At 42.3% G+C, this 26,244-nt stretch overlaps 1 protein-coding gene and 1 long non-coding RNA gene across 3 annotated transcripts; one reads left to right on the plus strand and one right to left on the minus strand.

Annotated features, from left to right (window-relative positions):
* Window positions 1–672: 672 nt before the first annotated feature.
* Window positions 673–9,057, plus strand: LOC127057311 (uncharacterized). Of its 2 annotated transcripts, none has more exons than XR_007776059.1 (4): window positions 673–1,075; window positions 4,075–4,186; window positions 7,193–7,270; window positions 7,842–9,057. It is a non-coding gene; the product is annotated as an uncharacterized LOC127057311 (long non-coding RNA). The 2 variants fall into 2 exon arrangements; XR_007776060.1 differs by having other exon boundaries at window positions 7,200–7,270.
* Window positions 4,376–23,579, minus strand: SIAH2 (siah E3 ubiquitin protein ligase 2). The gene is made up of 2 exons (XM_050966111.1): window positions 22,739–23,579; window positions 4,376–5,859 (listed from the first exon to the last, which is right to left on the minus strand). Exons 1-2 carry the CDS (start codon window positions 23,138–23,140, stop codon window positions 5,302–5,304), a joined length of 960 nt encoding a protein of 319 aa, XP_050822068.1. The 5' UTR covers window positions 23,141–23,579; the 3' UTR covers window positions 4,376–5,301.
* Window positions 23,580–26,244: the final 2,665 nt, after the last annotated feature.

Consider the following 26,244-nt stretch of genomic DNA (forward strand, 5'->3'; position numbering starts at 1 on the left):
CCTAAAGTTCCATATATAAAGTCACTAACACAGAGTTTACTTTGATACTTTATTGGCATTAAGGCAACCTTAAAGGTAAAATAGACTCAAACCTGCAAGAGATTCCCCCTAGACAGGCACGGCCTAGAAAACCACTGCTCATTTAGAGCTCCTTCCTTGGAAGCAATGGTTACAGTAGTGAAGTAGAAACAATTACTTTTTATTCAGCCTAATTAGCGATGCCTTCATGGCCTTGGGGTCATTATTTTGATCAATTTGATAATAATTACTGAATCACTGCAATGCCTTAAATTCACTATTACCAGTATGCAGTCTGCTAATGATGCCAAATTCCATGTTCAGATAACGTATTGTTGGTTCAATATAAATGGAACATGCATTTCCTCACAAAATAATCAGAGTTTCCTGGATATGGTAAAAATGGCCACTAACCAACCTGAAAAAGCACTTAGAAGACCATGCTTTAAAAAATAAACTGTTCGTGAACTCTTCAGTAACAGAATACAACATTGAGAAGAGTTGAGGATTAAAAGTTTGTACAGCATGATGAGCTTCGTTGCAACAGTTGTCAGTTAGCTCGACTTACTCCACTTGATCCAGCTTCGTTGGAGTGAGTGATCACACTGCAAAACAACACTTGGCCTACACAAAGTGACGGTTGCAACCCCATTGCATTACTATCTAGTGTCAGCAGCACTTGAGTTTCAATCTCCCCTCTTCCACAGGCCAGCCAACTGGATCTTAAATCTCTTGAACTAGAGATTTGTGTGTGGATGGGAAATGGGTTGCTACAAAACTTGATGTACAGCTCAAGCTAACAATGCAGTGAAGACAAGCCCATATATAAGCTAAATATTAGACAAGTTATGTATGTTGACTTGTTACAAATAAAAACACGGTATGAAAAGTTTTACATGAATTTAACTGTTATTCATCCTCTAAGAGGTGAATTCATGACAGTGCGGAGCTGACTGATTACAGATGCCTGACATCTTTTTATCTATTGTTCTAGGTGGCTGCGATAGGCTCAGCTCTGACAGGAGATACCAAAGAAACTGAATTCAGAACTTGGCAAGTAAGTGAATGAAAACGACTTTTAAAATTATACAGTTTTGAAATGTAAGTTATAAGTAATTTTAAGACTGTTTAAATCAGGGGTGGCCAACCTGTGGCTCTGGAGCTACACGCAGCTCTTCAGAAGTTAATATGCAGTTCCTCATATAGGCAGTGACTCCAGGGCTGGAGCTACAGGCACCAACTTTCCAATGGGCTGGGGGAGGGGAGGAGAGAGGGAAGGGTTGCTCACTGCTCAACCCCTGGCTCTGCCACAGGCCCTACCCCCACTCCACCCATTCCCGCCCCCTCTCGTGCCCTTGCTCCTCCCTGCTTCCCACCAGAGCCTCCCATGCCACAGAACAGCTTATCGGGAGGTGCGGGGAGAGAAGGGGAGGCACTGATTGGCGGGGCTGCCGGTGGGTGGGAGGCACTGGGAGCAGGAGCTGCTGATGTATTGCTGTGGCTCTTTGGCAATGTACATTGGTAAATTCAGGCTCCTTCTCAGGCTCAGGTGGTCACCCCGCATTTAAATATTTATAAAAGTAACCAGTATTTGTTTTTAGGAGGCACCTTTCACATAATTATCAATTGCTTTACAAACACCATAACAAAAATATGCAAGCGTTATTCTTATTTAAAGATGGGGAAACCAAGGCACAGGGAGGCTAAATGACTTGCCTATGTGCACACAGCACATCCATGGCACAGCCAAGAATGGACCATAGAATTCGGCTCCCTGTTTACTGCTTTAGCCTCTACAAGTAGGGATTGGCTTCCCACTACAAACAAGTCTTTTCAACTCATTTTGTCTTTTAAAATGGAAATAATTCTGGGTTTCTCAAACAGCGGTCGCCGCTTCTGTAGAGAGAGCCCCTGGCAGGCCGGGCCAGTGTGTTTACCTGCCCTGTCCGCAGGTCTGGCCGATCATGGCTCCGGGCCAATGGGAGTTGCTGGAAGTGGAGGCCAGTACGTCACTCGGCCCACACCGCTTCCAGCAGCCCCCACTGGCCCGAAGCAGTGATCTGCGGCCAGTGAGAGCCACGACTGGACGGACCTGCGGACGGGGCAGGTAAAGGCACTGGCCCGGCCCGCCAGGGGCTTTCCCTACAGAAGCGGCGACCCATTTGAGAAACCCTGAAATAATTCCATTTCAGGGGGAGTTGCCAGCAGGATAAGAGTTAAGAAACTTAAAGAAAAAAAGAAAAAAGAAGTGTCATAAGCAGATAAATACTCTGTTACCAGTATTCTCTTCTGTTGCTGGAATTAACTAACTCTTTAAGAATATGCCATAGCAGAGAAGCAAGTGTGACCAGTTTTGTTGGTCTGTAAAGTATTTCTGTCAGCTGTCAAAATACTGGATAGACAAGAAGTATGATCAGAGATGTCCCTAAGATGTGATTCTAGGACTTGTTTCCAAGCCCATACTACATGGCTTCTCTTCTTATCGGTCACTTCTTTAATAAAAAGTTCACTTGGCTTCCGTGGGGTTATCCAATATACTCCAGAACAGGACATGACCTTGCACCTGTGCTACTTTCTTTTTCCTTGGTGCACTACTGCATGGCTAGTGTGTTCTTTTTGTAACCCTGAGCTATAGACATCAGAGAGTCATGCTGCTAAAACAGTCTCCAAGAGTATGTTTCAGGTTTGCTTCCTTAAGAAGTTAATCTGATTTTTGGATCAAGTATCAGCTACCTGAGTTTATTGTCCAAATGGATTACACTTCTAACTACTTGGCAGCAGGGCAGGGGTGGCTCCAGGCACCAGCACGCCAAGCGCGTGCCTGGAGCGGGAAGCCACAGGGGGTGCTCTGCCGGTCGCCATGAGAGCAGCAAGCAGGTTGCCTTCGGCGGCATGCCTACGGAGGGTCCACTGGTCCCGCCGCTTTGGCAGACCTCCCGCAAGCGTGCCGTCGAATCCGCAGGACCGGGGACCTCCGTCAGGCAAGCTGCCAAAGGCAGCCTGCCTGCCATGCTTGGAGCGGCAAAATACCTAGAGCCGCCCCTGCAGCAGGGGCTACATGTTCTGTATTTAAAGCAATAGATACAGCAAAACCAGGCACTGTAAAATCCAGAGTGAAGGCCTCCCCCCCAACTAATTTATCAAGAACTAAATATTGTCTCAGGTCTTAACTATGTGAGTAAATTGGTATACCAAGTCGTAATAACAAAGTTAATTCCAGTGAACCTTCACTTCTCCTTCATAGGTGTTAAATCATCTAACATGAATTGTGCAGTGTGACAGTATTAGGGAAATGTAACCTGGATTCATGAATACTGTTATGAACCAGGACTTCCATTTTCACTTTACATTTTACTTCTGTTTAAATCATTGTTGTGATTCTGTCATGCTTAAATGAAGGGCCTTCTGCAGCAAAATTGGGAAAACTTGTCATTTTTCATTGTAAGCATTGCTAGGCTATTGGAATGTGAATTGTTCTTGACAATTCTTGATTAGCTGGTCCTACGCAGAGCATAGGTATTACCTTCTGCAGACCCAAAGCCTAAGTCTGATCTTGTGACATCAGTGTAAATCAGGATTTCACTCAGTGGAAATCAGTGGAGTTATGCTAGTGTGAGATCCACCAATGGGATCTTGAACTATAGCGCGTCATTAGATAATAGTTCCAGGGTATTCTTTGCATGATCTCACAAACCCTCAACCACAAAACAAACTAATCTATTTCCTACTGTTGGTTCTGGTAGATTATAATGTGGGCAAGTATTTGGGAATACAATCTTGCGTTCTCAAGAAGTTGTAGAGGAGCCCTCCTCCCCATATGAACAAGATCACCAAAAGGAAGGAAACATTTGGCCTGGAATATCAGATTCTTCTTCCATTTTGGAGCACCGAGTATTGTCCTATATGGTCACAGACACTGCTTCGCTATTAGAGGGAAACCAGATTTCTACTGTTCTCTAAAAAAAGTGATGTGCTAGATCTCAGACCCTTTTTGGAGGAAGAAGCAGCATGTGTAAAGATCTAAATCTGCTTATTTTCTGTTTTTTCTCTATATAGCCTAACTGGATAATAAAACTGTAGTCCCAATCCTGCAAACCTTCTAAATGTGGAACTCACGGATGTCTATGGAAGTTCTGCATGTGGAGAGCTTACAGAATCAGGCCATATGGTATCCTTTCCTTTGATTTGATTCAGATTAAAAGTTGATGTAAATGACAGTTAAGAGCGAGAATGTAGTTTCAATTCACAGTAGCACAAGTGAAAATTTACATATACAGAGAATAAAACATTTTGAAAACAGCTGCCACCATAAATGCACATAATTAAACTTTAATGATATGTGGGCACCTCCATCAATTAAAGATGCCACACAATGTTGTTTTTGCAAAATATTTATTAAAAAACTAAAGTAAATATGGCAACAAAAACTTAAATAGCAAATGACATGACACTGGCCATAAAGCTTTCACTGTATTATTCTAATCAATCTCTGACAATATCAATAATCAAGTATGTCTCCAGGGGAAGCCACATGTAAACAACCTGAATGCATCGCTACGTGATCAACTCCTAGCTGTTTGAGAACTATTAGATATGTGCCTCTTGCTTTACTAGCACCTGATCCAGGGCCCCTGTAAAATGTTCCAGGCATACTGAACTTTAAACGAAGTGAATGGGAGCAGAAGATGCTCAACACTTTGCAGGATCAGGCCTGGTTCATTTTTAAAGACACAGCAAGTGAGCCAACACAACTGTTTGTTTTTTTTCTTTTTTTTTTAAATAAAGACGAGGGAATCAGAGCAGCAAGGGAACCTATACCAAAGTACCTTTTGTTCCTCTCTACCACACTTGAAGCTATTTGTTTATTCTGTTTTTAAAAGTCCAGCAGGGGAGTAAGTCAAGAGGTGCCTGTTTTTCCCCTTGGATAACGCCTCTTAAGGGGAGCTTTGGGGGCACTTCAAAGAGAAAAATAGACCCTCAAGTCTATTAAAGACATATCTAATGGAAGCTCTGTTGTTTTTAAAAAGTGGTAAAAAATCTTCAAAAAGCATCCAAGAATTCTAAAAAAACTCTTTTCCTGTTCGGATGATTGATAGGACACTCGCTCATCTTGTCTGGTTAGCCGTGACTTAAAACCCAAAGAGAAAGTTGTTACAAAATGTTGGCTAAATTAGGAATCCTAAGAGAGAGATGAAGACATAGTTGAGTATCATTTTAAAAAACCCTTAAGAATGTAAAGCACTATGCCCAGACAACCCTAGGTTTCACTAACAACACATATAATCACGGACAACACGTAGAAATAGTCACATTGATGCCAAGGTTTCCATTGTCTGCAAAAAGATGTGCTATAGCTGTATCAAAAACTAGACAGTCGCTGTTCATGATGGCAGCAGCCACCCCATCGTGAATGGAGCGGGGCGTTGCCTCCCAGGTCAGCCTGCGCCGGTTACCATTCAGCTCCAGTCGGTATGCAAAGTTCTCTGCTTGTTTGCGAGTGCCAATGAGCAATACAATAGCAAAAAACTGCTGGTGACCCTCATACTTCTCCTGTTTCTCCAACACCAGCATGAAATGGTGACCAAAGCAAGACTGCATCATGACCCAGTCAACAGCTCCTGGCAGGTTAATGTCCGTGGCGAGAAAGACTATGTCTTCTCCCTGAAGGGTGGTAATGCTTTTGTGGGCGTGCATGAGGTGGGACATCACGGCTTCCAAAGAGCCCTGCCATTTACAGGAGGCACCGGGACATGGACAGGAGTAGGGACGGTATTCACAGATGTCTTCATGCTCCGGCTTTTCTGTATGGTGGAGTGTCAGGGAACAACCTGTAGTGGCATACTGGAAGGGGACAAAACACAGGCCATCAAGATATACATCCAGATTTAATGTTCTAAAGCTCCAACTGTGAACTGCAAAATGCAGCATCACTAAGTGTCCTCATTTCATTCTGAATTTTACATTATATATTTTTAAGTGCTCTGGATTCAGAGCTGAGCTTTGTTTTACCCCCAAATGGATTCCTGCTTCATATACTTTTAAATGGGAATTGATAAACACGAATATTCTATTAAAACACACTCTTAGAAAGTGCAGCATTACTAGTATTTGTGTCCCATTCTATGAAAGATTTTATTTTAATTTAAATGTTTGCAGTCTCACTCTGCCACTGCATGAGAATCAAAGAGAGTGTAACTAGTTTCACCATACAAGTAAACTGAAAGCCTAATAAGTGAGATTTTTGTTTAAAGCTCTCTGTTTTAATACACAGGTAAGGACATGTATTTGTTTTAAGCCAGAAAATGCACCTTTGCATACTTATAGCAAATTCAACATTCCTTAAACAAAGCACATATTTCTTCAACCTTACACAGCAACAGTCCCTTAATGGGAAAGCTTTTCCCCTTCAGCCAAGAACCTGAATATCACCATTGTCACAGCTGTGAGACAAGCCAGAACACTTTCTACACTGACAGCCATAAGCCCTCCACAATATATACATCTATAATTCAAAAGAAAATGGATTAAGCAAGAGTTTTCACTCTCCACCTGGATAATGAATAACAAAGTCTCAGACAGGAGTATAACAGGGGAGGCAAACTTCTTTTCTCAACCTCATCCCTTATCTTTTCATGCACTGATTTATTTACAATCATTTTGTTCCCAGTGTCTATTTAGGGACCAGTCCAAAAACAACTACCAGCAAATAAGCTGAGTCATTTTGCTGGGATACACAATGTTATATATTAAGTTTATATGCAACACAGTTAGGAAATGTCAAGTGACCGTTCCCATAGCAACCAGTACTTGGTCCTTGTGTAAGGGCCTCCTGAAAAGTGCATCTTGGAGTTTCCTGACTTTGTATCATCTAGTGTTTCCACTGATGTGCTGGTGGGGTGGTTTTTGTATGTGTGTGTGTGGAGGGGGAATGGTTACACTTCCTTCAGAAGGAAGAGAAAAATATACCTGGCTATGCAGTCAGAACTGTAGAAATCATACATTCAAAGACACATGGTAAGAGGAACTTCACATAAGGAATAGAAATAGCTGATCAGAGAACATTCACAGTGAACAAGGTTAATGCTGATCTGCAAAAGTTTGTTTTTTAAATTGGGTTTGCACCCTTTGTTTATACGTTATACAAAGAAGGCCCCAAACGATATTTTTATTTAAGTTAACAGGATCAGGAATGTCAAGATTTGATGGAGGACCTTAGATGTTGATTGGAAGATCTTACATGCTAACAGGACAGGTGAGTTGAATATTTACCACAATACCCTTTATCCAAAATGTTTCCTGATCATTGGAGTTAAGAGGTGATTCCAAAATGAAGCAAAAAAAAAAACAACAAAAGTCTCTTTCCCAAGGAATGGGACAGAGGAGTAAGCTACCAGCTTTAGGTGTAAGAATGGCAAATTCAGTGATCTAGAAGCTGAATTAAATACCAAATACAAAAATACCAACACGTCTGGAAAGTGTTTCTGGTGATATGAACAAATAAAAAAGGGTTGTTTCTTAATAATTATCTGACCAGTTTAAAAAAAAATCAAGGTTAAATGCAGTTTTTCCAAATGTTTAAAAAATAAACAGCTATTTCTGAGTCAGGACACGCAAAAGGAATTTCAGTTCCGAGGGTTAAATGCCTGAGAAACAAGGGCTTAGATTCAATGTCATCTCAGTTATTATATCTGTCATGCTGCTAACATGTATAGTGGAAGAACACCAGAGTACAGACTTCTGTTTCAGATGTCACTAAACAGTTAATGAAGCTCTGCATTTACTGTATCTGCCCCTCCCCCCACTGTTTAATCCTCTGCTAACAGATTTGTTTAGGTGTGCCCAGTGAGCAGACAAGCCATGAGTTCTGCACCACCACAGCGACAACAGAAAGAAGGGGTCCTTGCATCAAAGGGCGCAGCCACAATTGAGGCCAAATGCTGCAATTTGTCAGGATTGCTGCACTGCTGTTTGCGCACGCATACATAAAACAGCAGATTGTTCCAGACACACAGTGTTAGCTGCAGGCAGACATGAAACAAGTCAGTCTTTAGCCTAAGCATTCTTCCCAGGAAAAGATTTTAGCCTGATTGCGGCTCATGTTGCAAATAAGTCTTTAAGATAGTGACACACTTGTTTGGAAGTTAAAACAAAACAGAATGCAAGAGAGAAGTGAAGTTCAGTTATATTTGTATTCAAGGCACTATTTTAGAGAGAGACCAGTGAAGGGGCAGTGATTTTGTTAGAAGAACCATCACTGTAAGTACTTTACATTTCTTTTAAAAAACAAAGCCTCTCACTTACCATGTTTTTTTAAAAACCAACTTTGAACAGCCCTCAAACACTGTGCTTTATTGCTGGAAAGCTGCTCTCGTGGCATAACTCTCTTACTTGTCATTTAAGGACAGTCCCCCAAAGGGTTAAATAGGAGTTTCTGGATGAATGTTCAGTATTTGAAAAGTGTGAGCTCTGGTGATGTGGATAAGCCTTGCCCAAAATTATATGGTATGTGAGAGTGCTGCTTTAGCTTCTGACCTCATCCCTGCCACGTGAAGCATTCAGTTAAATATAGATTTCAATGCCCAACCCACAATGATATTTTTCTCACCGTAGGTGAGCAAAGCCTGTTAAATAGGGTGTCACTGCCCTGAATCCCAAGTCTCCTGTATGCTCCAGTACCTTCCATTTATTAGCAGGCTTCTTAGGTTAGAAGCAGCTAGCTCTACAGCACCCTTAGCAAACCTCTGCTTCTCTAGCAAAGCTGCATTTTCTGCTACTGTTAAACTAGGCAGAGGCAAAACAATTTTATGTAAAACCGAGCGAGTAACTTCATTCAGAACAATCAATGTCAATTCAGCACAGTGAAAACAATGCAGGAGGGTCTTCACTAGAGAGAGGAGGTCTACACATTAAAAAACAAAACATGAGAACAAGAAAATATCAGAAGGGTAAATACTGGGAAAATAAACATCTATCAGGAAAAGAGAGAGAATGAAAGCAGAATTGGAACTATTAATAAAAATGTCAAATCATCATCTACGTCAGGGGTGGCAACCTTTCAGAAGTGGTGTGCCGAGTCTTCATTTATTCACTCTCATTTAAGGTTTCGCGTGCCCGTAATAAATATTAACGTTTTTAGAAGGTCTCTTTCTATAAATCTATAATATATAACTAAACTTTTATTGTATGTAGAGTAAATAAGGTTTTTAAAATGTTTAAGAAGCTTCATTTAAAATTAAATTAAAATGCAGAGCCCCTTGGACTGGAGGCCAGGACTCGGGCAGTGAGAGTGCCACTGAAAATCAGCTCATGTGCTGCCTTCGGCATGCGTGCCATAGGTTGCCTACCCTTGATCTACTTCTTTCACACCCTTGTGTCCTGCAAGCCTTAAAAGAACCTGTTGTGCCTCAAAATTAGAAAGTATAATCTGATGTTACTCTTCTTAGATCTTGGGCAAATGTAATAAGTTATGATTCTGATTAGAATTATAAAGCGTAGGAACAGAAGGGACCATCAAGTCATCTATATCATAGGCCACCAACACCACCCTGCACGCTACCTCAACAATTGAAATTAGACCTAAGTATTACAGCCCACAAGACACTAAAGTACTATGCAGCACAGTGAGAAAATAGAAGGGAGTGACATGCACTATTGCCTGAGACACCTACAATGGCAGTAAAATGATTGAGATAATCCTGGCAAGTGCCCCATACCCACATGCTGCAGCGGAAGCCAACCCCACCCGCCCCCATCCCTAAGGTCACTGCCAATCTGACCTGGTGGAAATTCCTGTCTGACCTCACCCGCATATGCTTATCAGTTAGACCCTGCGCATGTGAGCAAGAACCAGCCAACCATGCACTTGAGAGTGAGAGAATGCTTGTTTTACCTTTCTAGTTTTGAAAGATTTAAAATAAGGTCTGAAGTCAAGGGACACAGAATCCGTGCTAGATCACCAGGTAGAGAGTAAATATACATCACATAAATATGAAATGCCAAACAGCTGGCATATTTACCTGACTAGGAAAGCTGTCATTCTACCTCCCTATGTGATGTGTTTATTTTTGTATGGACAATTAAAATTAAGGGTCGCATATTTTTCTACCAATGAAAGATTAATTTTTCTATGTATGTTAACAGTCAGACTTAGTTTGCCTTGTTTATGTAAACTTCTGATAAAGTTGTGAGGCAACCAGGAAGCACAGAGGGAAATTCAAATTTTTTCTCAAGTCAAAAGTTAATTACACAATACTGCGAGTTTATTAGGTTTTGTTGTAATGAGTACACTTGTCTTTAGAGGGCTTAGAAGCATCAGATTATCTAGCAGAGTTAGCTGGAAGGCAAGATCTGCAACTGGCATATCTCTTGAAACACATCTCTATATCTAATGTACCTGTGGTCTAAATTCATAAAGGGCCGAGCACCACCATTCCCAGTGATGTCAGGAAATGTGGGTTTAAAAACCCCTGAAAAAAAATCAAGCCACTTACTTCCCTGAGACTCCTGGAATATATGCAATAACGAAAAATACAGAAATTTGACTATTTCCTTCCTAATTTACAAAATGTATTCTTAAATCAAATTACTCATATCACTAATAGGGTGACCAGACAGCAAATGTGAAAAATTGGGATGGGAGTGGGAGGTAACAGGAGCCTATATAAGAAAAAGACCCAAAAATCTGGACTGTCCCTATAAAATCAAGACATCTGGTCATCCTAATCACTAAGAACCCAATCGTGTGGCAATGGGAGGAAATCCTAAAATGTTTTCAAATATATATTCGTATTAAATGTAACTGGGCCCATTCCATGTAGTTGCCCATTAGCAAGTTTGCTACAAATGTGTTCCAGACATTCCCCCCAGTGGAGTCCTCAAAGCTAATACAAGGGAACTAAGGCCTGGTCTACATTATGCGTTTAAACCAATTTTAGCAGCGTTAAACCGATTTAACGGCGCACCCGTCCACACTACGAGGCCCTTTATATCGATATAAAGGGCTCTTTAAATCAGTGTCTGTACTCCTCCCAACGAGAGGAGTAGCGCTAAAATCAGTATTACCATATTGGATTAGGGTTAGTGTGGCCACAAATCGATGGTATTGGCCTCCGGGCAGTATCCCACAGTGCACCACTGTGACCGCTCTGGACAGCAATCTGAACTCGGATGCAGTGGCCAGGTAAACAGGAAAAGCCCTGCGAACTTTTGAATTATTACATTTCCTGTTTGCCCAGCATGGAGCTCTGATCAGCACGGGTGGCGATGCAGTCCCAAATCCAAAAAGAGCTCCAGCATGGACCGTACGCGAGATACTGGATCTGATCGCTGTATGGGAAGACAAATCTGTTCTATCAGAGCTCCATTACAGAAGATGAAATGCCAAAGTGTTTGAAAAAAATCTCCAGGCTACACAGTGCTGCGTGACAAGTGTAACGGAAAGCCAAAGAATCAAATGGACGCTCATGGAGGGAGGTAGGGGGTACTGAGGACTCCCACAGTCCACAGCAGTCTCCGAAAACTATTTGCATTCTTGGCTGAGCTCCCAGGGCCTGTAGGTTCAAACACATTGTCCGGCGTGGTTCAGGGTATAGCTCGTCAATTTACTCCCTCCCCCCACCACGTGAAAGAAAAGAGAAAGAAATCGTTCCTTGACTTTTTTCAATGTCACCCTATGTCTACTGAATGTGGGTGGTAGACATGATGCTGCAGCAGTGAAGAGCAGTATCTGCTCTTCTCCGCTCCCCGGTGGCAGACAGTACAATATGACTGCTATCCGTCGTCACCATCAGCCCGTGAGTGCTTCTGGCTGGCCTCAGGTGAGGCTGGCCGGGGGCGCCTAGGTAAAAATAGGAATGATTCCTGGTCATTCCCAGTAGATGGTACAGAACGGCTGGTAACCGTCCTCATCATAGCAACTGGGGGCTGAGCTCCATCAGCCCCCTCCCTTTCCTGTGTAAAGAAAGATTCTGTACTGCCTGGACTATCATAGCAGCGGGATGCTGGGCTCCTCTCCTCTGCACCACTTAATGTCCTGTCTGGACTGTCATAGCACTGGGAGGCTGCCTCCCCCTCATTTTATCTCACTAACAAGTCACTGTTTCTTATTCCTGCATTCTTTATAATTTCATGACACAAATGGGGGGGACACTGCCACGGTAACCCAGGAAGGTTGGGGAGGAGGGAATCAACGGGTGGGGTTGTTGCAGGGGCAAATCCTGTGAATGACATGCAGCTCGTCATTTCTGCAGGATCTGACATGGAGCCGCTGTGCTCTCTGATACACTGGTTCTCTTGTACACTTGCCCCATATTCTAGGCAGGACTGACTCTATTTTTAGATACCATAAAGGAGGGATTGACTCGGGGAGTCATTCCCATTTTTGTCTTTGCGCCTCCAGCCGACCTCAGCCAGGGGCACCCACGATAGCGGCAGACAGTACAGAATGACTGATAACCGTCATCTTATTGCCAATTTACAATGGCAGCAGACAGAACAGAATGATAACCATCTCTGCTATCATGCAAAAGCAAACGAATGCTGCTGTGTAGCGCCGCAGTAACGCCTCTGTCAGCGGCATCCAGTACACAAACGGTGACAGTAAAAAAAAAAAGCTGAACGGGCTCCATGGTTGCCGTGCTATTGCGTCTGCCAGGGCAATCCGGGGAAAAAGGGCGCGAAATGATTGTCTGCCGTTGTTTTTCCCGGAGGAAGGAATGACTGACATCTACCCAGAACCACCTGCGACAATGATTTTTGCCCCATCAGGCACTGGGATCTCATCCCAGAATTCCAAGGGGCGAGGGAGACTGCGGGAACTATGGGATAGCTATGGAATAGCTACCCACAGTGCAACGCTCCAGAAATCGACGCTAGCCTCAGACCATGGACGCACACCGCTGAATTAATGTGCTTAGTGTGGCCGTGTGCACTCGACTTTATACAATCTGTTTTACAAAACCGGTTTATGTAAAATCGGACAAATCCCATAGTGTAGACGTACCCTAAGTTTGTGGCTGTGTAAATCTGAAGCAAATTCTATCAAAACTAAAACACAAGCAGGAAGTAGCATGAGTTTTAACACTATCAGGAGTGCAGTTCTGCACAGGGTTATGTCATTTCTATGGCCACAGCAATAATCACTCAGGCATGAAGTACTTTGTGAAGTACTATCATGAAAGGTAATGCTAAAATATTGTAGAAGACACAAGTATTGGTTGTCGTGTAATTATATGAAGTCACTGTGGTTTTATAGCTCAAAGTAAACAGCAGCATTTAAAACTCTAATTATTTCACTGCACATTTTTGAATAAGTAGTTCATCTAAAAAAGCACATTGCATCCCTCAGTTAGCTAGGCCACATTGCCAAGTTTCAGCTTCCTAAGCAACTGAACTACTGCAATCTCACACAAGTACTGTATAGTTAATTACTTGTGCAATTACACAAGTACTATATAATTTTAATAGCCATTCATACAGCTGTAAGTTCACAAGGTTTATTTTCTCCAATCTACAGCATCATTACAAAGTCACCTGAGACCACAAGAGAAGCTAAATCCATAGTTAAAAAAATATAGCCTTGCGGACTAAACAGCACTTTTCTACAGCTAACCATTTCAATTCCATATTTATTTAAAAGAGGAAAGATAGCAAGATGACATTTTAGTATGTCTTTAACAAGGATTTTGACTCAGAGGATGATGTGCTTTTCAAGTTTTGAAAAGCATGCCTAGAGCATTCTGTAAGTATTTTAAAATTTCAGTGACTTAACACTGTAAGTTCTCTAAGACTCACTTCTTTCATAATGTCCATAAGAAGCAAGCAGATAATTATATAATGCTATATATATTTTCTAAAAGCCTTTGTAACCCATACGGATGGGCACAGGCCATAACTAAGAAATCACATGACCCTATTCCTATAAACCTTGCTGTTTTCTCTATTGTACACTTTGGGGCACTGTAAAAACAGTAAATAGATGCTTTCTAAGCATGGAAGACAAATGCCAGTGGAAAATACCCTGGTTAATTTCACTTTGTTGCTCTTTGGGAGAAGTATGTGCAGCAGCACAGAAATTACTCATAGTAAAGAAAGACACCCCCTTTCCCACATTCAAAGAGAGGTTGAGAGAGGAGTAGAAAGTAGGAGATATTCTTACTACTTCCACCCCTTTTCCATCATTCACAGGCAGAAATCTCCTTCTACTTTCCAATAGCTAGTAGGAAGTAGGATTTCCAATTTAGCAGATTCCTACCAGCCAGAGGGTGGGGCGAAGGATGGAGCTCCTATGCAAAGAGCAGAAACATCAGCCTGGGAAAACCCCAGCACTCTCCCTGTTCTCCAACAGCTAGAGAAGACAGGGGGCTGCTCGATGACCTTTCAAGGTCCCTTCCAGTTCTAGGAGATTGGTATATTTCCAATTATTACTTGCCACTCCATCTTTTGTATCCACCTCTGGCATGCTCTTCAGACCCTGTACTAACTGATGCATATATATGGCAATGACCAAATTCTATGTTTCCTGCAGGCCTCCTGCAGGAGATTTGGATGCATAAAGAAATGCAGGATCAGGTCCCAGCCTATTTCCCACTGAACTATCAGCTTTAACAGCTTTCAGTCACTCAGACTACATTTGAACTCATAAGCCAGAGATGAAAAGCTCCAAATCCCATCACCAAGTAAGTCTCTGACCTATGCAGTCCCCATGCCTCCCCCACCCACCCTCAATTATTTCATCTTCCAGTCTAAGCTACATCCCTCCCTTTCCCCAGTCAGTGTTAATGGTATCAGAGCAGCTCTGCAGGTCAGAACATACCAAGCAAGATAAGTTAATTGCAAAGGTAATATTGAGGAAAACATTTTTCCAAAGTTCTCCCAACTGCAACAGAAGTAAAGGCTCCAAAATGCAAAGTTAAGCTTTGTAATTAACTTTGTGCTATCTACACATCCACATATGTTTCAAGCAAGGACTGAAACACTTTACAGAATATGTGGACTCAAATCACTATAGCTGGCATCCTTCCCAAATTTATACTGACACAGCACTTAAACTATTAGGTTGAAACTTCCTGTGAATTGAATTGCCTTGCATCTGCACTGAAGATCAACAGTGGATCTGCTGGGACTCATTGCCCAGAAATAGACCAAAGTGAAAGTCGGAGACAATTTTAGAGAAGAGGGGAAGGATATAAGTGCTCAATAGAAAGTAAAAAGAGTTCTACTTGTTTCCTTCCACTCCGTATTTTATATTGTCTCTGTCTCACAATTAGTGATAGTTTGCAGGAAAGTTTTTTTTTTTCAATTGAACTATTAAAGCCCACGTACTTAATGTTTCCAATAATCCTATCCAAAGCAAGATACCTGAGCAGCAAAAGGGAGTGGGGTGGAGAAGGGTGTGTGTGTACATTTTCTTGCTTCTTTATGATGTTTAAAGAAGGTGCAAAAAAAAAAAATTCTGCTTGGTTTTATTTACATGAGTCAGTCAGGGTTTGTCTGTGCTGGGAGCTTCTGGCCAACTGGAGAACTGATAGGTTAATAACAGATATAACAGAGGAGAAACTTGACTCAGAAAGAGATGAGGTGCTTTTTATTCAGACTGTTTAAAATCTTGTTAGGTTTTATTGGTTACACCTTTTTATTTAAAGAACAGGAGAGAAAAGAACTTGGTTAAAGAATCAACAAGCCCATCTTTTGTTTTATCCTGTAAAGTGAACTGGTTAAATGTATTTGTTTTGCTAAAAATATCACTATAAAATAGAGAAAATAGCTTGATTAAAGGAAAGCCTGAGTAGAGGGAGCTGTTTTCATCAAGATTTGTAATCGCTTATCAGTATTTCCTACCACTAGCAGTGAGGCTAGGAGACATGTAAGTAAATGTTTTTGAACTTGGGGGGAAAAAAAAAAAAATCACACTTTCAGTTAAGCTTTCTGTGCCCATTTTTGAGTCATCCATGATGCTCTCCAACAACAGAAGACAAGGCTTGACATTTCCAGTACTTAACATCTACATTCATGCACCCCTTTCAGGTCTTCTTTAATCATAAAGCAGCAATAAATAAATTAAATACAATAATAATAATAAAGCATTAAGTCCAATCTGGCAATGGCCACTGTCAGACAGGTTTTCAACCTAGATGGACCTCTAGTCAGTTTCAATACAAAATGAACTGTAATATTGTGATAAGAATAGTTGCTTTGGGGGGTGATGCATTGATTTCATTAAGGGCAACTAGGAAATACTAACTGTCATGGAAGATTAAGACAGGACACTTTAAAAAAATGAGAACTGGGCAAGCAAGCATATCTGAAAAGAATGCATGGAATGTTTTGTTCTTTTTAGGCCAAGAATGCATCACAGCGAGGCATCTGACTCTCTGAACTTCTTCCTATATTGGATTTAAAAAGAAAAGCTGTGTTTTAGTTCTACATTCCATGTTATTACAATCATGAGATTAATTCTCATTTGAAAACTGAACAGAGAGAAACAAACTCCTAAGTTCTTAAAAACTCAATAAAACACTTAAAGTCATCCCACCTTGTCCTGTGATCTAGTTCACAAGCTTAAATAGGTGTCCCAACCAATGACTGTCACAGAACTTAAAATGTTGCAGTAAGTGGCATTGATGATTCATTCAGGAGGTGTCATTCTTCCCTCTGAGTCAGTAATGAATCTTGTAGATTGTTATGGGCACTATACAGCTATGGACTGGCTTTCAGAAGTTATACAGATTAATAACATAAGAATGGCCGTACCGGGTCAGACCAAAGGTCCATCTAGCCCAGTATCCTGTCTACTGACAGTAGCCAATGCCAGATGCCCCAGAGGGAGTGAACCTAACAGGCAATGATCAAGTGATCTCTCTCCTGCCATCCATCTCCATCCTCTGACAAACAGAGGCTAGGGACACCATTCCTTACCCGTCCTGGCTAATAGCCATTTATGGACTTTACTACCATGAATTTATTCAGTTCTCTTTTAAATGCTGTTATAGTCCTAGCCTCCACAACCTCCTCAAGTAAGGAGTTCCACAAGTTGACTGTGCACTGCATGAAGAAGAACTTCCTTTTATTTGCTTTGAACCTGCTGCCTATTAATTTCATTTGGTGACCCCTAGTTCTTGTATTATGGGAATAAGTAAATAACTTTTCCTTATCCACTTTCTCCACATCACTCATGATTTTATATACCTCTATCATATCCCCCCCTTAGTCTCCTCTTTTCCAAGCTGAAAAGTCCTAGCCTCTTTAATCTTTCCTCATATGGGACCCTCTCCAAACCCCTAATCATTTTAGTTGCCCTTTTCTGAACCTTTTCTAGTGCCAGTATATCTTTTTTGAGATGAGGAGACCACATATGTATGCAGTATTCGAGATGTGGGCCTACCATCAATTTATATAAGGGCAATAATATATTCTCAGTCTTATTCTGTCCCCTTTTTAATGATTCCTAACATCCTGTTTGCTTTTTTGACCGCCTCTGCACACTGCATTGACATCTTCAGAGAGCTATTCAAGATGACTCCAAGATCTTTTTCCTGACTCGTAGCTAAATTAGCCCCCATCATATTGTATGTATAGTTGGGGTTATGTTTTCGAATGTGCATTACTTTACATTTATCCACATTAAATTTCATTTGCCATTTTGTTGCCCAATCACTTAGTTTTGTGAGATCTTTTTTAAGTTCTTCACAATCTGCTTTGGTTTTAACTATCTTGAGCAGTTTAGTATTGTCTACAAACTTTGCCACCTCACTGTTTACCCCTTTCTCCAGATCATTTATGAATACGCTGAATAGGATTGGTCTGAGGATTGACCCTTGGGGAACACCACTAGTTATTCCTCTCTATTCTGAGAATTTACCATTAATTCCTACCCTTTGTTCCCTGTCTTTTAACCAGTTCTCAGTCCATTAAAGGATCTTGCCTTTTATCCCATGACAGCTTAATTTACGTAAAAGCCTTTGGTGAGGGACGTTGTCAAAGGCTTTCTGGAAATCTAAGTACACTATGTCCACTGGATCCCCCTTGTCCACATGTTTGTTGACCCCTTCAAAGAACTCTAGTAAAACATGATTTCCCTTTACATAAACCATGTTGACTATTGCTCAACAGTTTGTTTTTCTAATGACCATAAATATCCCATGGCACCCTTCATCAGAATACTGATTTTAACAAGTGTTCTGTTCAACCTCAGTCATTATGTTCTGCCTGCTTCTGTTATCAAGCATTCTCTCACAGGTCTTGTCATGAAGTTACATTCAACAGCAAAGCACATCAACACCTTTTGGTGTCACAACCACTATTGGCTTCAGCCATTATTGTATTGTTGTGAGGCTTAGCTGTCTGTCAGAGACATTATGGAAGTATAAAGAGTTACAGGATCTCTAGCTGAACTTTCAAGAATAATTGAATTAGAATTGCATCTCCAAAACCTATATTGGAAAAGATATGTACTTCAGTTCACTAAATTAAAAAAAAAAAAGTTTAAAAACGCAGTAAGATTTAAATATTTAATCTGCCTACATGAAAAACTGTGAAGTTCCATATTAAATCTAAACATGTCAACTATAATTAGTGACAGGATAGCTTGTTCAACCCACTGCTTCCCGCCCCCCCCCCCCCCCCCGCCCCAGGACTGCAGAAAATTGGCTGAAGAGATGTGACTGATGCCCCATTCCCATGGTTAAATCGTTCTTTTAAAAACAGAACTAAGATACCTCGCAAAACACTTCTAACTTCATAACTGCAGATGACTGTGCCAAATATTAAGAACGAGAGACATTCTGCATCCAATTTACTGCAAACTAGAACGACAATAATCAATATTTAAAAAAAAATTCAGTGAAATTCATTTAATGCTGGTGATGGATGACACTCCACATTGCTGAAGCACGTAGCTGGCCTATCGAGTGTCAGGTAAGTGCCCTTTTCTTAGTACAGTGCGTGTTCTGTTTGTAAAGCTTTAAAAATACGAACTGGAGACTTAGCAGAGCCATACATACACTGTACTACAAAGGGCAATTACCAGACTCTTCACAGGTACAGCAGTGGAGATCCACTGTGAGAATTACATCACCTCCTTAGTGTACACTGGGGCATTGCATTGAGCAGCAGCCAGAAGCCCACAACTTCAGGAGGCCTTGAAAGAAAGAAAAGCTCACAGTAAATATTATTTAAGTTGAAAACCAACAAAGCATCTGCCCCTACAAACTGCCAAACAAACTTGCCATCGTTTATTTTTTATTAATCTCAGAAAAATCCTGGAAATTCTCCCATAACTGCAAACCATCACGTCTCTCAGTCTTGCTAGCAATGGAATTTAATGTAAATTCACTTATCTAATGAGAGTGATCAGTTAAGGTAAGCTATTACCAGCAGGAGAGAGAAAAAACTTTTTGTAGTGGTAATCAAAATGGTCCATGTGCAGCAGTTGACAAGAAGGTGTGAGGAGGGGGGGGGGACATGGGGGAAATAGTTTTACTTTGTGTAATGACCCATCCACTCCCAGTCTTTATTCAAGCCTAATTTAATGATGTCCATTTTGCAAGTTAATTCCAATTCAGCAGTCTCTCGTTGGAGTCTGCTTTTGAAGTTTTTTTTAAAAAAGTTTCTCTCTCTGATGGTAATAGCTCACCTTAACTGATCACTCTTGTTAGAGTGTGTATGGTAACACCCATTGTTTCATGTTCTCTGTGTGGTGTGTGTGTGTGTGTGTATATCTATCTATCTTCCTACTGTATTTTCCACTGCATGCATCCGATGAAGTGGGCTGTAGACCACAAAAGTTTATGCTCAAATAGTTAGTCTCTAAGATGCCATAAGTACTCCTGTTCTTTTTGCGGATACAGACTAACAGGGCTGCCATTCTGAAACCTTCCTCTTGGTCATTGTTTCCTAGGTGTCAATGTTCTGGCCCCTGAGGCTTTCCATTGTCTCTTCTGGACTCTGCATTAATAGGGGTTGCTTTCAGCAGGATCCAACCAGTTCCTCAACAACCCTATTCATTGCAGCCCAGACAGAGATGCAACACCCACACCTCATGACCTGTGTGCTGCTCCCAAGAGCAGGCTTAACTCTTTTTCCTCCTCTGGGTAGCAATGCAAAGTACACGTTTCATAAAAATATTACAGAAAATCCCAACTTCCTCACAGCTTCTCTAGCTGTTTAATAGCTTTTTGAAATTGACTGGCAAGACACTGGCCAAGAGAAGGTCTGACCTGGCCTGAAAGACTTCTCAGCACAAGGCAACAAGGCTGGCCTGAAAGAATTCTCAGCACAAGGCAACTTTTATGCTGTAACAGCTAATGTTCTGGCGATATCCCCTCAATGTTCCCAACCAGGATTTAAGCACACCCTAACAGATTGTGATCACAGAATCCACCTCAGATTTTACACTGAGACCAGTGAATAGGTGGAACAGGAGTTAGTGACTTTCCACCCAGCACTGACTTAACTCCTCTAGAGAAAGAAAACATCGGTAACACTTATTTATGTACCTTGCTATCAAGTCCCAGGTCCTTGTCTAATAAAGCTCTCACTTTTTTGGAGGATGGGTGGCATACTTTAGATTGGACACATTATGCATTAGAACTTGAGCACAATGAGTAAGAATTCTAGGTAAGAATAAAATATTTTAAAAAACAGATGATGACAGACACTAAGAACTGAGGTAAATATCATTCCTGGAGTGCTGCTGTTGGCTGATAGTGACATGTGACCCTATAAAACTACAGAACCTTAAATAATGGCAGGGCATGAGAAAAATAAATACTTACAAAGAAATATGTAAAACAAACTGGAGTTTTAAGAACAAGCCTCACTTTGGAAAATCAGAGTGAGCAAAAATACTCTTAGCTGTAGAACACAGGACATAAAAGGTGGTGGAAAATGAGCAGCCATTATCGCCTGCTGTCACGTTTTCCAACCAGAAGGAAAATTCACTATAAGCATCAACTCCAGTCAAGTCTCTAGACTAATACAATAGAGTAAAACGGTCTATTTCTTTTGTAATATTTCCTATTGCCCCAGTTCTTCAAGTTGATGTGATAATATGAATTCCTGCGCTTGCGTGCAGCCTAACTGCAGGATCTGCGGTTGTTTATAAAAATCGAAGTATAATATGCCTTGTATGCTTATTTCCCTAAGGAAATATTTTAAGATATATTTTATACAATCTATTTTCAAGGAACAGCCACATCAAAGAAAATCAAAGCTCTTAAATTCAAATGAAACTTTTCTAAATATTCTTTGGAGCTTATTGTGGTTGGAGGAGAGAATCACAGAATATCAGAGTTGGAAGGGACCTCAGGAGGTCCTCTGTTCAAAGCAGGACCAATCCCCAGACAGATTTTTGCCCCAGATTGAACTCACAACCTTGGGTTTAGCAGGCCAATGCCCAAACCACTGAGAGCTATCCCTCCCCCAAACACTTTATTTAAAAGAACACTGTGAATTTGCAATGTAATCAATTACAGATGTGAGTGAACAGTAGTCTCAGGTACTACATCTGTCCCTGATTCCCTTGGTCTATCACGTTACCTATTTTTTAAAATATACCCTTGTTACTGTAAGAAAGACCCACCCAAAGTACAGAGGACCATGCCCAGGGAAAGATGTGAAACTGATTAAATACCAAAGTGCTGTTTATAGGCATAAAGTAAGCAAACTGAAAATGAGAGGACAGATTTTTTCTCTCTCTGATCTCTTGGAATTATAATAGTGTTCTAAACAAATAGGGAAAATGTATTCCATGATCATGACTTTTAAGATCTATTGTATCCCTCTTAGTCACCAAATTAAATCACAGGCCTACTTATATAAACCTTAACCCCCTACTTCTTTCCAGTGATTTAATTAGAGATGGGCATTTGTCCTACAAAAGAAGTATATTGCATGAAGAATACGCAGTAGGATGGTCTAAACCCTCTGCAATGTGAAACAGGTCTCCACAAGAATCTAAGTGTGTGAGATATTATTTTTAAAAATTAGATGCTTATGTAATTTTAATAGTTGATTGTTTAAGCCTTAATGGTGTAGTTATGCATAATGCCACTGTGGAGCAGCAGGGCTATCAAACAGGATTAAGGCAAGGCAGCAGCACTAATTTGTAAACAGGTATGCAGAAGAGCCACGCTGTCGGTATCTTTAAGACAAAGAACAATAGGATATATATTCTCTGTACTCTTATTGCTCATGTTCCCCCCACCCTTCTCGTGAAAGGCACTGTGCTCCTAGACGAGGCCGTATGTCTACTGACAGGGCTGGGAATGAAAGCCCCTCTGTGTTTCTGCTGGAATGGGTGATAGGCTATTACTAGGGTTCCTCGGGCTCATACTAATGTGGGAAGCTTCTCCTGTTTCTGCTGGGAAAGGAGGCAGGGATTTGTTTAATAGCCATATAAATAACTAGGACAGGAGCCTCCCTCTGGTATGGCGGGGAGGTGCAGAATGTTCCTGTTGACTGGAACCTGGAAAGGAGAAGCGAAACTTTCACGATCTCGCCTCTCTGCAAAATTCTGACATCTGGGGAGTTGAGAGGGCAGTGACCCGGGGAACAGGGGTCCCTACTGGCAGCTCCTGGAGGAGCCTTTGCTTTGCCGCTCTACAGAAGTGACAGCAGCATTCCGATCCGGGCATGAAGAGAGGCGCAAGGAGTTTAGCTCCATCCAGTCCCCCCTGGGACCGTGTCGGCCAGAGCAGGAAAGGGGCTTGGAGGATGCTCTTACCTTGCAGGGAAAGAGGACAGCCGAGGCCACTTTCTCCATGGCCAGGTTCCTGATGCTGGGGGTCAGGGATCCCCTGCACGTGGGGCAGCAGCTCAGTTTCTGCCGGCATTGATTGCACACCAGATGCCCGGCCTGGCACTGCAGGATCGGGGGCAGCACATAGTCGAAGCAGACGGGGCACTCGAACAGCGAGGTCAGCTCGTGGTGCTGAGGCGAGACCGGCCCGCCGCCGCCGCCGCCGCCTCCCGGGCCTGAGATCGCCGCGGCGGGTAGCGCGGAGGAGCCGGGGCCGGCAGCCGAGATGGTGGCGGCGGCGGTGGGGGCAGCAGCGGGGGACGGCGCGTGCTGCTGCTTGCCGCAGGGTTTGTTAGCACTGGGTCCGGCGGAGGACGGGCGGCTCATCGCGGTCCGAACCAACCATCGAACTGCGGGCACCTGGGTGGCCACTCACCGAAACCCGGCGGGACCCGCGCGCGCAGCAAACCGGCTGCGGGGCCGCTCTCGGGAGCGGGCCGCCGCCAGCAGCCGATTGGACGCCGCGGACGTTCCGAAGTGTCCCGCGTTCTGAGGGGAGCTTCGGCCACCAGCCCGAGAGGGGCCCCGCCAACCGCCGAGCGCGCCACGCGCGGTCCTCAGCCAGGCGTCGGCAACATTGATCTGACGCAAGCGAGAGAGGCAGGAAGAGGGTGTAGCGCCCCAGCCTGCTCCCAGCGCCCGGCTCTTACTGAGCATGCCCCAGCCGCATGCCCAGGCTGCCGTGCTCTCGGGTCAGCCCGGCGCGGCGCCGAAGGCAGAGGCGGCACGGGGGTGGGCGAGGAAATGGGGTAGGAGTTGCACGAGCAGAAGAGGAAGGCGTTTGCTGACACTCCACCGGGGGAGGCAGGCCCACACTGGCGTGTCTGACGTGGAGGGGCCCCTTTCCCCCGCCCGGGGGTGGTGGGGGGAGGGCCGCCTTTGCCTGTCTCCACGGGACTGCGTGGCTGCTAACATGGCTGGGGCAATCCAGTGGGGGGAACGGCACAGAAAGCACCAGCAGGCACCGAGTTTTCACCCAGGGAGCTGTGATCTATTATGCATCCATCACTATAGCACTGTGCAGGACTAAAGGGTGGTGGAGGGGCAGCCACGTGGGTGATGTTCATGGGTAGGGTGACTAATTGCGATACACTGTGGCAGGCGGAGCTAGTGTTTTTGCACCGCACTGTTATGGTAGTTAGTCTAAAAAAATGTCCCGTGGCCGTGGGAGTAAGGATACACCAAAGCTCCTGCTGCATAAGGGCTTCTTTGTGACGAGTCTCCGTCTCTTCGGAATCTCGTGCATGCTGTGGGATGCATTTAGTCCGACGGCATGTTTTTAATGATTTCAGCCACCCATGCTTTGCGTTGAAACATGTAGCGTGAGAGAGAGAGACTGATCCTGCTAAGGAGCGCACGTTGTGGGAGATCGAATTCATTTTTAGGTGAAATGTGATTGCAGTTCAACAGATCCACTCGTGTGACTCATCAGCTGGCCGGCTTCCTGTAAAAGCCACGTCTTACTGCTTTGCTGGAGTGCACACTGCCTACGTAGGTGGGGGCGGAGGCTAGATGTTTCCCTTGCATTCCCTTCGCTCGTAGATGACGACCGTGTGTGAGGCATGTGGCTTTAGACACCACAAATCCTGCATCTTGGGAAGGGCGGGGATTAGACTGGATGACCCTTGCAGTCCCTTCTAACCTATGGGCTCTATGATTCTGGAATTGCAAGTGTGTGTGTGTGTGTGTGTGTGTGTGTGTGTGTGTGTGTGTGTGTGTGTGTGTGTGTGTGTGAGAGAGAGAGAGAGAGAGGGCAAATAAGAGTAAAGGCGTCCTCCCCCATAATGGATTATTGTTGCTATGCACCCTGACACATTTAACACACTTAAAATTTAAGTTAATCTCAAATCATGTTACACAAGTCTTTTATGAATAGCAGTCACACCATATATTATAATTTTACAAGAACACATGATGTAATCACTTCAAAAATTCCTTTGGCAGATTTTAAGATAATATGAAATTCAGAGTGCTTTTTCAATATTTTCTGCAGTTAACATCAGGGATGTGAAAGTTAGAAACCCTTATTTTGCAAACACTAACATATATACATAATTTTGATACTAATCACTTGACTAAAGTTATGCACATGCCTAAGAGTTTGCAGGACCAGGGCCAAAGCAAGTGTAATTAAGTATTATCCAGTGGTGAGGTAAATGCTGGAAGATTGCTTGTTCTGTCCAACCAGTGAACATAAAACCAACTGACTCTGACATTACTGAAGAAGACTGCCTAATGAAATTACACATATTTTATTTGATTGCATCTTGTTTACACAGCATCCTTTCAGAGCATATCTCCTCTCTTTAAAATGGGATCAAAAGATCTTACTTGCCTAAAGGAGAGTGACTCTTAAGTATTCCCTGGGCTATGGACTATTGTTACCCTGGAACTCTGGGTAAAGACCTAAAAGCACTTAGCCACGGTAATGCTAAAAAGGATGAAATGCATCTTTGGTGCTTTTTAGAAATTGACTTTTGCTGATGTCTTTGGATTGTCTCAAGATTTCCCTGTCTACAAGCTAAGGCTCTCCCATTATTTTGAGAGCTGCAGACTCCTGCATTTCCTCCTGTATCCATTTAGCCATTGCAGCTATATCAATTGGTTCTTTAAGCCACAATTCAGCAAAAGGTACTTTAAAATCCTTCTATTATATATTCTGATTAACCATGTAATGCATCAGCTGATAATGAACAAGTCTGTTATAGTCTAGTTCTAGAAGTCAATAGCTGCTATTCCTGGAAGGATAGAAAAAGAATAGACTTCTATCATCTGCATACCAGAATGAAAAATGCTGTATAGTATTGACTGTAGCGTGCAACACCTTGTGACACCAGTAGAAGAATATAGTAGGCAGCTTGTTACTGTTATCTCTGTGATTTTGATGCTTGAAATTAAATTGTTTGTATGAAATCCATTCTCAGGAGTAGATGCAGCAAAAACTGCCCACGTGTGAATAAATTAAAAATACATCAAATGAGGCTGTAACCCAAATTTCAATGGGATTACTCACGTGTAAATATAAACAGGATTGTTTATATACATTAATGTTTTCAGGATTGGGGCCTATTTTCATGAAATCTAAAAAGAACTAATGACAAAACAGAGTTTTGTGATGGTGCAATGTTTTGTTGTTTTGCTTTACGTTTAATATTTTCCTATAGTGCAAAAGAATCAGAAAGTGGACCTGATTTGATTGTTTTCATTGTCCATGCTGAGTGAAGTTAGACAATCAAATTTAATATTTTCAAAATTCCTTCCGTTTTAATAATATTACAGAAGTGAGGAAATGTTAGTTGTGGGGAGAAATAATCTTACAGTGCCTCTTTAAAATTTGAGTGAAATAGAGGACAAAGAAGGAATACATAGATAGTAAGAGTCAAATTTAAGGATGGGTCTGTTTGTCTTTTTGTTCAATGACCATGTGTAGA

The sequence above is a fragment of the Gopherus flavomarginatus genome, chromosome 8 (assembly GCF_025201925.1).
Source record: "Gopherus flavomarginatus isolate rGopFla2 chromosome 8, rGopFla2.mat.asm, whole genome shotgun sequence".
Taxonomy (NCBI): domain Eukaryota; kingdom Metazoa; phylum Chordata; order Testudines; family Testudinidae; genus Gopherus; species Gopherus flavomarginatus.

Bases quoted from the DNA above. Each gene is read 5' to 3' on its own strand.
- SIAH2 (XM_050966111.1), bottom strand. From the start codon at position 23,140: ATGAGCCGCCCGTCCTCCGCCGGACCCAGTGCTAACAAACCCTGCGGC. The intron at 5,860-22,738 runs GTAAGAGCATCC...GTCCCCTTCCAG, and splicing joins CTGTCCTCTTTCCCTGCAAG to TATGCCACTACAGGTTGTTC.